Source organism: Periplaneta americana, chromosome 9 (genome assembly GCF_040183065.1).
Source record: "Periplaneta americana isolate PAMFEO1 chromosome 9, P.americana_PAMFEO1_priV1, whole genome shotgun sequence".
Taxonomy (NCBI): domain Eukaryota; kingdom Metazoa; phylum Arthropoda; class Insecta; order Blattodea; family Blattidae; genus Periplaneta; species Periplaneta americana.
In genome coordinates this window covers 4321837-4334292 of record NC_091125.1, presented here as the reverse complement: position 1 = coordinate 4334292, position 12456 = coordinate 4321837, and the positions used below count along the sequence as shown (strand labels likewise).

The following is a 12456-nucleotide window of genomic DNA, read 5'->3' as shown; positions in this document are numbered from 1 at the left end:
TACGTGCTACATGCCCTGCCCATCTCAAACGTCTGGATTTAATGTTCCTAATTATGTCAGGTGAAGAATACAATGTGTGCAGTTCTGCGTTGTGTAACTTTCTCCATTCTCCTGTAACTTCATCCCTCTTAGCCCCAAATATTTTCCTAAGCACCTTACTCTCAAACACCCTTAACCTATGTTCCTCTCTCAAAGTGAGAGTCCAAGTTTCACAACCATACAGAACAACCGGTAATATAACTGTTTTATAAATTCTAACTTTCAGATTTTTTGACAGCAGACTGGATGATAAAAGCTTCTCAACCGAATAATAACAGGCATTTCCCATATTTATTCTGTGTTTAATTTCCTCCCGAGTGTCATTTATATTTGTTACTGTTGCTCCAAGATATTTGAACTTCTCCACTTCTTCAAAAGATAAATTTCCAATTTTTATATTTCCATTTCGTACAATATTCTGGTCACGAGACATAATCATATACTTTTTCTTTTCGGGATTTACTTTCAAACCTATCTCTTCACTTGCTTCCAGTAAAATTCCCGTGTTTTCCCTAATCGTTCGTGTATTTTCTCCTAACATATTCACGTCATCCGCATAGACAAGCAGCTGATGTAACCCGTTCAATTCCAAACCCTCTCTGTTATCCTGGACTTTCCTAATGGCATATTCTAGAGCAAAGTTAAAAAGTAACGGTGATAGTGCATCTCCTTGCTTTAGCCCACAGTGAATTGGAAACGCATCTGACAGAAACTGACCTATAGGAACTCTGGGGATAAGCACTAAAACAAATTTTTGGCAAGCATTATCTTCTAAAAATGCTGCACATTTTAATGTCTGTCTTGAACAACAAAATTTATCAAATAAATTATCATCATTCATGGCAAAATCAAATGTTTAGAATAAGAAAAAATTATATTACCAGTATGCAAAATCTAAGGGAGAAAAATGCTCGAAGAGAAGAATAATATGGGAGCCGGGAGTCTGTTAAAAATTACAGGCAAATACGGGAGATCCTGGGGAAATACAGGAGGGTTGGCAACCCTACCACTGCACCAAAATGAAACTGGTAGTAGATCATAAGTAGAGATTTATAAAATCTAAATAAGTTTTTTTTTTAACATTCACCATTTTAGATGAAATCGTTGTTTCTATGAAACATTTGGCAACACCACGTCTACTGCAATAACTCTAGCAAGCGCAGCCTGCACTGTGGTGGGCCCGAGTTAGTAGTTCAACATGATGTAGACTCATAGAAGACGTAAACAGAAACAACTCCTAGCATTCGTCTCCGGGTAGGAAGGGAATGAGGTGATGCACTTGTGGCTTATTGGTCGCAATTTTAAACGGAAATATGCATCTTGTGATATCAGAAATAAATTGTAATAAATATTATTTGAAGGTCACATTACGTCATTGTTCCATCCCTTACCTTCCCCTCCCCTCTGCTATACTCAAATCACAGGCACCCAACACTGCTCTACATTGCAAGATTTATTTTAACGATTTTCGCAATGCTGTTTGGTGCTCAGATTTTAATTGCAGATCCAGAAGATAATTTTTAACGAGCTATTCACCAATAACGAAATATGTCGACTTTTTTTTCCTTTTATATTTCCCAACAAACGGACCATTGTAAAATTCCTTTGAATAATTGCAAACGAAAAGTTATATTTGTTCAGATCAAATTTCTGCACATTTAAAGGACAAAACTAAAATTCTTTCAATCATTTATTATCACAATAAACTGCTCTCTTAAATTGACTGAGCATATTGGGAATTCAATCAATGGCTTTCCTACAACACGCTATGAAATGTTTCGTATAATACAATTTTGATCTTGAAAAGGAAGTAAAAACGAGTAAAATTGTATTTAACTTCTTTGATTGAAATATCTCAAGGAATAACCCCCTGAAATTAATGACATTCTGTATAACAGCGTGAGTATGGTAAACATCTACACTTCCAATGATACTGGCCTCCATTAAAGTAACAGTTGGAGTCACAGAAATCTATGTAAGCAATAATGATGCATTCATCATCTGTGTATAACATGTGCGGAGCGCGCAGTTTACGTACCCAGAAACCTTCTGATGCACTCCACGATGTCCACAGCCCTCGACTCCTTCTGCGCCACAACAATGCTGGACATGACGACTTGTGACTGCCACATGAATCTGCCCAGAATCTCGAAACAAGACGACATACTCTGGAGGAGCACGCCCTCTGCGACATAAGATTAAGTGGTGACAGTAAGCAGATTGTTTGTAAGTCTCTGTCTCTCAAGTAAAGGAACACGAAGGAGAAACTGAAACAATAAAATTATTCTCTTTTATATAATTTGCAGTATGAATAACAAGAAAAGATAACATAAAAAATAAATACAGAAATATTCGAACGCAGAGAAAATGAAAGCTACATTTCAGAATAAAAATTAAATAATTTCATATCTTTGAAAAAAAAAAATACTGCAAGAAGACAAGACATGAAGTATTTTGTCAATACCGGTACCATACATTATGGATCAGGAAAGGATTATGATTATGTACAGCGATCACAAACATTATCGTGATGATGATGATTGTAATACAATAGTATCATTAACATTATATGATGAAGTTGATGTTGAAGATGATCGTAATACAACAGTATCATCAACATTATATGATGAAGATGATGATGTTGAAGATGATTTTAACGCTATAATATCATCACCACTACCGCCACCACCACCTTCAATATCACCATCTTGTTCCTTCACAGATATCTACAGCAATCAAACGTTTGCTATAATAAGTAAATAAATAAATAAATAAATAAATAAATGCACCAATAAATGATGAATGGATGGGTGAGCAGATGCATGAATGAAAGAATGGATAAATAAATAAAAGTATGAATGGATGCAGAGATAAATAAATAGATAAATGAATTAATAAATGGATGAATAAATAAATAAATAATTAAATAAATAAATAAGTGGATGTCTGCATGCATGGATAGATAGATGAATAAATGGATGCATAGATGAATAAATAAATAAATAAACAAACAAATAAATAAATAAATAAATAAATAAATGGATGTATGAATGCATAGACAGATGAGATGAATTAATAAATGGATGCATAGATGAATAAATAAATAAAGAATAATAAATAAATAAATAAATAAATAAGTGGATGTATGGATGCATGGATGGATAAATCAATAAAAGGATGCATAGATGAATTAATAAATTAATGATAAATTATGTTTTATTTAACAATGCTTGCAACTTCCAACGTTATATCAACGTCGCTGGTGTGCCGGAATTCTGTCCCACAGGATTTATTTTTACATGCCAATAAATCTATTGACATGAGCCTTTCTCATTTCAGCACACTTAAATGCCATCGATCTGGATCAGGATCGAACCTGCAACCTCGGGCGTAGAAGGCTAACATTCTACTGGACTGCGCCACCCAGGCCGACAAATAAATGGATGAATAAACAAAAAAATGTATAGACAGATAAATGAATGAATATATACAAAAATCAATGGATGAATAGATGCATGGACTAATATATAAATATACACCGGAGAGATCAATTAAAAGAAACGGAAGAAAAAGTAGGAAAACAATTGTAGAAAAGTAGGAAGGAAGAAAGAAATATTAGAAGAAACAGGGCAGAGAACGAGGAGAATAGAGACAGTAAGGAACATAGGAAAGAGAATAGGAAATATGGATGGAAGGACACAAAGGGGGAAAGGAAGTGATAGAAGAAAGGAAAACGAGATGAGAGGAAGAGTCGAAAGAAGAGTAGAAAAAGAGGAGAGGAGGCAAGGAGAGAGGAGAATAATAAAAAAAGAAGAATGAAGAAAGCAAGCAAACAGGCAGGCAGCATACCGGTGAGGTCGTCGTGTTCCAGCTCCAGGGCGCCCCACTGCACAGCAAGTGCTGGGAAGCCGTCCCTGTCCCTGGCCTCGCACACCCGCTCCATGACGGAGTGACTCCAGCCATCAGCTGCGCTCCGTCTGCAGAAAGCGACGAAGTGACGCAGGTGAGGACACATGTGACGGGAACACACGTCCAGGATGAGAGCGGGGGACGACTGTGTGTGCAGGTCCAGGGAGATGAGCTGCAAGCACGGGGAGGGTGAGTGACACGTAGAGACAGAGAAAGAAGAGGAGAAGGAGAGAGAGAGGGCGGACAAAGAGAGAAAAAAGAGAGATGGGGAACATAGAGAAAAAAGAGAGATGGGGAACATAGAGAGAAAGAAAAAGAGGAGGAGAACATACAGAGAAAGAAAAAGAGAAGGAGAACATAGAGGGATAGAAAAAGAGGAGAAGAACATAGAGGGAAAGAAAAATAGGAGGAGAACATAGAGAGAAAGAAAAAGAGAAGGAGAACATAGAGGGAAAGAAAAAGAGGAGGAGAACATAGAGGGAAAGAAAAAGAGGAGAACATAGACAGAAAGAAAAAGAGAAGGAGAACATAGAGGGAAAGAAAAAGAGGAGGAGAACATAGAGGGAAAGAAAAAGAGGAGAACATAGAGAGAAAGAAAAAGAGAAGGAGAACATAGAGGGAAAGAAAAAGAGGAGGAGAACATAGAGAGAAAGAAAAAGAGGTGGAAAACATAGAGGGAAAGAAAAAGAGGAGGAGAACATAGAGAGAAAGAAAATTAGGAGAACATAGAGGGAAAGAAAAAGAGGAGGAGAACATAGAGGGAAAGAAGAAAAGGAGGAGAACATAGAGAGAAAGAAAAAGAGGAGGAGAACATAGAGGGAAAGAAAAAGAGGAGAACATAAAGGGAAAGAAAAAGGAGGAGGAGAACATAGAGAGAAAGAAAAAGAGGAGGAAAATATAGAGGGAAAGAAAAAGAGGAGGAGAACATAGAGAGAAAGAAAATTAGGAGAACATAGAGGGAAAGAAAAAGAGGAGGAGAACATAGAAAGAAAGAAAAAGAGGAGAACATAGAAAGAAAGAAAAATAGGAGGAGAACATAGAGGGAAAGAAAAAGAGGAGAACATAGAGGGAAAGAAAAAGAGGAGGAGAACATAGAGAGAAAGAAAAACAGGAGGAGAACATAGAGGGAAAGAAGAAGAGGAGGAGAACATAGAGAGAAAGAAAAAGAGGAGGAGAACATAGAGGGAAAGAAAAAGAGGAGGAGAACATAGAGGGAAAGAAAAAGAGGAGAACAGAGGAAATGAAAAAGAGGAGGAGAACATAGAGAGAAAGAAAAAGAGGAGGAGAACATAGAGAGAAAGAAAAAGAGAAGGAGAACATAGAGAGGAAGAAAAAGAGGAGGAGAACATAGAGGGAAAGAAAAAGAGGAGGAGAACAGAGGGAATGAAAAAGAGGAGGAGAACATAGAGAGAAAGAAAAAGAGGAGGAGAACATAGAGAGAAAGAAAAAGAGAAGGAGAACATAGGGAGGAAGAAAAAGAGGAGGAGAACATAGAGGGAAAGAAAAAGAGGAGGAGAACAGAGGGAATGAAAAAGAGGAGGAGAACATAGATAGAAAGAAAAAGAGGAGAACATAGAGGGAAAGAAGAAGAGGAGGAGAACATAGAGGGCAAGAAAATTAGGAGAACATAGAGGGAAAGAAAAAGAGGAGGAGAACATAGAAAGAAAGAAAAAGAGAACATAGAAAGAAAGAAAAAGAGGAGGAGAACATAGAGGGAAAGAAAAAGAGGAGGAGAACATAGAGGGAAAGAAAAAGAGAAGGAGAACATAGAGAGAAAGAAAAAGAGGAGGAGAACATAGAGGGAAAGAAAAAGAGGAGGAGAACATAGAGAGAAAGAAAAAGAGGAGGAAAACATAGAGGGAAAGAAAAAGAGGAGGAGAACATAGAGAGAAAGAAAATTAGGAGAACATAGAGGGAAAGAAAAAGAGGAGGAGAACATAGAAAGAAAGAAAAAGAGGAGGAGAACATAAAGGGGAAGAAAAAGAGGAGGAGAACATAGAGGGAAAGAAAAAGAGGAGGAGAACATAGAGAGAAAGAAAAAGAGGAGGAGAACATAGAGGGAAAGAAGAAGAGGAGGAGAACATAGAGAGAAAGAAAAAGAGGAGGAGAACATAGAGGGAAAGAAAAAGAGGAGGAGAACATAGAGGGAAAGAAAAAGAGGAGGAGAACATAGAGAGAAAGAAAAAGAGGAGGAGAACATAGAGGGAAAGAAAAAGAGGAGGAGAACAGAGGGAATGAAAAAGAGGAGGAGAACATAGAGAGAAAGAAAAAGAGGAGGAGAACATAGAGAGAAAGAAAAAGAGAAGGAGAACATAGAGAGGAAGAAAAAGAGGAGGAGAACATAGAGGGAAAGAAAAAGAGGAGGAGAACATAGAGGGAAAGAAAAAGAGGAGGAGAACATAGAAAGAAATAAAAAGAGAGAACTTAGAGAGAAATAAAGAAAGTACAGAAGCAAAGAAAGGAAGATATCAGATAGTAAATAAATCAAAACAAACTAAATAAGTGAAATGGAAACAAGAAAGAAATGAAGAAAGAAAGATAGGAAGAAATAGAAAGAGAGGAAATAGACAGTAAATAAATCAAAACAGAGAGAATAAGTGAAAGTGAAACAATAAATAAAGGATAAGCAACAGATAATATATCTGAAAGGATAAATAAATACATACTTAAGCAAATACGAAGTGGACAAAAAGAAAAATACCGATAAAAAGGAATAGAAATAACTAAAAACGAGATAGCAATAAAAACAAAAAAACAAAAAACGAAAAAAGAAATGAGAAATAAGGAAGGACAGACAGATTGTGACATGTATCATACAGGTATCTCATTATATTACAGGATACCTGGGGATATTAAACATCTAAATGATGAAGGTTTCAAAACCAGGGTCAAAACTATTTTGCTCCAGTCGATGCCATTCACAATTAATGATTTCTTACATTAAAGCAATAAAGTAAAATACCTATCTTCATTACTATTGCACATAATTTTTCTCCAAACAATATTAATAATAAATGTACAGAACTAACATGAAGTCTCTTGGCTCGTAAAGGTTCAATCGCTCTCCAAATAAATCCCCTCAGATGATAAAACATGTTTAATGTAATCTCTTGTTTTTACCTAATCTATGTTAATCTATTTATTTAATGTCTTGTAAACTGAAAATGTATTATATATCTTGTTATTTATTGTGTCTTTTGGTAGTTTTACGGTACTATTCTTTGGAAAACTAAAGAGTGTTAAAATTAAATTCATACTAGAAATCTTATCGTGGTGTCTGTCTGTGTGTGTGTGTGTGTGTGTTTTTTGCGTTTGTATTTTATGTTTGTATCTAATGACGAACCTATAATCTGTAATAGATTGTACAGGGAATAAATAAATACAATTCAATACAATACAATACAATGTACAGAGACGTGTAGACTTATGGAAAGAAAACAATTATTATATATCTATATACAGAGGATGTTTCCAAGTTTTTCTTGCTGCAATATGCATAAAATTAATATCTCATAAACATATTTTTGACAATGGATTAACAATCCCCAATTTTCAACAGATAATAAGTGAAGTAGCCATTCATCAAGTTTGTAAAAAACAATTCAGTTGTGACAAAAAGTCACATTTTTAGGAACACAAGTCTGCCACGCACAAAAATGAAGTCGCAAATATATTATAATTTCTAACAGTTCTACAGTGGATATTTTTAATATGTGTAGGTGTGAGGTATTTGTACCAGCAAATATGTCGTGGAATATGCTGAAGGACACGTTTTCTACAATTTCTTTCAATAAATCAGTGGTTGCAAAGTTCCAGATGAGTCTACTTTTCCGTAAGAATTATATGAAGACATTGGATAGGAACCAGTATTAACCTATTAATTTCGGGATATAATACCTATATTTAAAAATTATAACATATAGATTTAATATAATAGCAAAAATATATGAAATGAATAACAAGGGTTTTTCTCTTTGTTTGACATATTGTCATCACATAGAAGCGCCCTCATATGAGAGACTTAATGATTATGTAGCCTACTGTTAGACAATTAAAATTATGTGATGCTATTATTAATTTTTGATCAAACAAAATTCTCTGTTGTGGTTATTATTTATTAACAATGGAGAAAAATTTGCTCCGGGACTGGGAATCGAACCCAAGACCCTCAGTTAGTTTGAACAGCTACTAATATATGTGTATATGAACATAAATAACTAAAATTATCATCAACATTATTATTATTATTATTATTACTTACTTACTTACTGGCTTTTAAGGAACCCGAAGGTTCATTGCCGCCCTCACATAAGCCCGCCATCGGTCCCTATCCTGAGCAAGATTAATCCAGTCTCTACCATCATATCCCACCTCCCTCAAATACATTTTAATATTATCCTCCCATCTAGTCTCGGCCTTCCCAAAGTCTTTTTTCCTCTGGCCTCCCAACTAACACTCTATATGCATTTCTGGATTCGCCCATACGTGCTACATGCCCTGCCCATCTCAAATGTATGGATTTAATGTTCCTAATTATGTCAGGTGAAGAATACAATGCGTGCAGTTCTGCGTTGTGTAACTTTCTCCATTCTCCTGTAACTTCATCCCTCTTAGCCCCCAAATATTTTCCTAAGAGCCTTATTCTCAAATACCCTTAATCTCTTCCTCTCTCAAAGTGAGAGTTTCCAAGTTTGACAGCAAACATTATGTGATGCTATTATTAATTTTTGATCACACAGGATTCTCTGTTGTGGTTATTATTTATTAACAACGGAGAAAAATTTGCTCCGGGACTGGGGATCGAACCCAGCACCCCCAGTTAGTTTGAACAGCTACTAATAAATTTGTATATGAACATAAATAACAACAATTATCATTATTATTATTATTATTATTATTATTATTATTATTACAGTATTATTATTGGCATGGCATGTAGCACGTATACATTGGGGATCCTCGGTTCTATCCCCAGCACTGGAGCGAATTTTTCTCCGTTAGTAATAAATAAAAGATAAGAGTGGGTTAGGTGAGGCCACAGCAAAGTGACAGGACCAGGTGCACTACTTCTGCTTGAGAAGAATGTCTTGCGGCCACTGGCACGTGTTCAGTTGCACTCACTTTTGGCAGGCAGAATATGGCGTCCACAGGGCCCAGATCATTCGCCTTGGACAGCACAGCCATAACGGCACTCTTGGACGTAGTGTCTGCTGTGCAGCTGACAACAGAGGCGCCCTGGCTGCGCCAGATTCCAATGCGCCAATTGTGGTAACTAGTCAGCTCCAAGTCAGATGTCAGCACCAGCTTTCGAGCTCCTTGCTGCACGAGCCAGTCTGCCAGCTCCACTCCGAAAACTCCAATACCGCCTGCAACCATGTGTGGCATTAAAACTTGACTGTGCACACAAACCTAATCTATACATGCACATTTATAATAACAGACAAGGAATATGAAATAAACATAAACACAGCACACATGAAACAGACAAGAAACTTCACAACTCAAGTTATACAGCTCAGAGTTCTCTTCCAATGCATATGCTGCCAATGTATTCTTTGCTTTTCTATTTTTTCCATTTCCCTCATGACTTTCATTAATAATGGATTGTGGCCATATGCTTTACTGTAGTCTTAATAAACGTTCAAACCAATTTAATGTTTCTTTTGCAATTTTACAAATAATATTTACTTATTTACAAATGACTTTTAAGGAACCCAGAGGTTCATTGCCGCCCTCACATAAGCCCGCCATTGGTCCCTATCCTGAGCAAGATTAATCCAGTCTCTACCATCATATCCCACCTCCCTCAAATACATTTTAATATTATCCTCCCATCTACGTCTCAGCCTCCCCAAAGATCTTTTCCCCTCAGGTCTTCCAACTAACACTCTATATGCATTTCTGGATTCGCCCATACGTGCTACATGCCCTGCCCATCTAAACGTCTGGATTTAACGTTCCTAATTATGTCAGGTGAAGAATACAATGCGTGCAGTTCTGAGTTATGTAACTTTCTACATTCTCCTATAACTTCATCTCTTTTAGCCCCAAATATATATATATTTTTAATATCCATTTTTGTTCCGATAAGTTTTATTAATTTAACAATATTTTCTTTGTGAATTTAAATACTTTATTGTCACAATCATGCCATGGTATGAAAGAAAAATTTCACAACCTTGAGCGGGATTCGAACCTGCGACTTCCTGTACCACTGAGCTATCGAGTTCGTCTCATGCTAAAGGCTCAGAATCATCCTTTCATACTGGCGACTCTGTTATAGAGTACTGTCCATAGCGTCTGATCTAGTCAGCTCTGATTAAGGGTGGAAAGAAACTTTACAAATGTAATCTTCATCTTACGATGTTGGATGACGTATATACATCCGTTGATGTGACATATTAATGAATTTAAATACTTTATTGTCACAATCTTTCATACCATGGCATGATTGTGACAATAAAGTATTTAAATTCATTAATATGTCACATCAACGGACGTATATACGTCATCCAACATCGTAAGATGAAGATTATATTTTCTTTATTTTCTCTAAGTCCGTCATAAATTTATCTTATATAATAATGTGATATTTTTATTTCATTCTACTTGATGAACGTTTTCCGTTTTGTAAACCATCTTCAGATCACTGTTACCTCTATTGCACTGTTATATGATGTGCAATGGGTTACATTAACCATATTGTATTAAATATAAAATATAAAATGTGAGATAAAACGTTAATGAATGTACATATTTAAAAATGGTAACATACTAAATTAAATTAGTCTAAAATGAAATTCTAACTCGTTGAACAACACCCTAATATTGACTGTACCGGAAATGACGTAGCTGTTCTCAGGATTGCAGTAAAATCGCGGACGAGCTGGAATCATCTTTGGAAGAGGCAGAACTTGTTTCTTGTTTTCCTCAGGTCTAATACGAATCAACACTTTGCCCATGTGCTTCGGGGATGCCAAATATCTGAAAAGATAGCACGAGTCTTAACATTTCAAGTACATCGTCTTCAAGAATTTATTCCCAAATAAATATGTACCTTCAAAAGAAATATTGGCAACTAAAATAAGCCTGCAATCCAGTAGGTACTGTACTTGATATGAATTGATATGAACACACTAATTTTTTTAAAGCTTGGAAAGTACACATACAGGACACCGTCAACTTGGGATACACAGATGATACATAAAAGGGCAGTGTGTTTATCTATACTAATAATAAATCTGTAGCCAAAATTTTTCTGGTAATTTTCGATTTTCCAAAAATAATTGGTGTTAACATGTATAATTAACCATCCTGAAACCGAAAATCGCTTTTTTGAAATTTTTGTTTGTATGTCTGTCTGTATGTTTGTTACCTTTTCACGCGATAATGGCTGAACCGATTTATATGAAAATTGGAATATAAATTAAGTTCGTTGTAACTTAGATTTTAGGCTATATGGAATTCAGAATACTTTATTTAAAAGGGGGGGGGGTTATAAGAGGGCCTGAATTAAATAAATCGAAATATATCGCTTATTATTGATTTTCATGAAAAATATTACATAACAAAAGTTTCTTTAAAAATAATTTTCGATAAGTTTTATTCTATACAAAATTTTGATAGGACTGATATTTAATGAGATAAATGAGTTTTAAAATTACATTAACAATGCCATCTAAGGCGCTGTACTGAAATAAAAACAAATGACTTCGTGTAACAACAAACAAAATAATGAAATGCATGCAATATAATAATAATAATAATAATAATAATAATAATAATAACAATAATTTATTTATTTAATCTGGCAGAGCTAAGGCCAGTAGGCCTTCTCTTCCGCCCAGCCAGACTCTAATCCTAATTGAATACAATTGCTTACATAGTTATTACATTAATATCTAGACCATAAAACAACATGAAAGTGAATAATGAAAGTTGGATAAGTAATGTTAGTGTGACAATAGTAAACATTGGTAAGAAATAGTTATAATAATAATAATAATAATAATAATAATAATAATAATAATAATAATAATAATAATGAGATAATTTAGATGTTTATCTGTGATATAATTATATAATCATTAAACATTGAGAAACCTGAAACAGCTATTATTGTCAGCAAGAATTGTTAGAAAAATATTTCGTTAGCCTATTGTTTAAATTGGTTGGATGTCTGACAGTCCCTGACATTACTCGGTAGGGAATTCCAAAGCCGAGAACAGCCACAGTGAAAGAAGATGAATATGAGGATGTTCGGTGGGAGGGAATGGATAATATTGAGGAGTGTTGTGATCGTGTGTCTAGGTTATGAAGGGTGGATAAATTTTGAAAACGAGATGCATGATAGACAGGAGTGGAGAAATGCAATATGTGAAAGAGAAGGGAAAGGCAGTGGATTTTCCTACGATCTTCTAGACGGAGCCAGGACAACATTTCGAGGGATGGTGTTACGTGATCAGCCCGGCGAATATTGCAGACGAAACGGACGCACATATTATGAAC

At 35.4% G+C, this 12456-nt stretch overlaps 1 protein-coding gene across 1 annotated transcript in view; it reads right to left on the bottom strand.

Annotated features, from left to right (window-relative positions):
• Positions 1-12456, bottom strand: part of LOC138705729 (fatty acid synthase-like) — a gene marked incomplete at its 3' end in the record, with an annotated part of 84824 nt that overhangs the window by 8616 nt on the left and 63752 nt on the right. The window contains exons 19-22 of the mRNA XM_069834297.1: positions 10787-10932; positions 9070-9314; positions 3889-4120; positions 2078-2224 (exon numbers count right to left, since the gene is read on the bottom strand). Coding sequence (XP_069690398.1) covers positions 2078-2224; positions 3889-4120; positions 9070-9314; positions 10787-10932 — 770 coding nt within the window. The remainder of the gene's footprint in view (positions 1-2077; positions 2225-3888; positions 4121-9069; positions 9315-10786; positions 10933-12456) is intronic.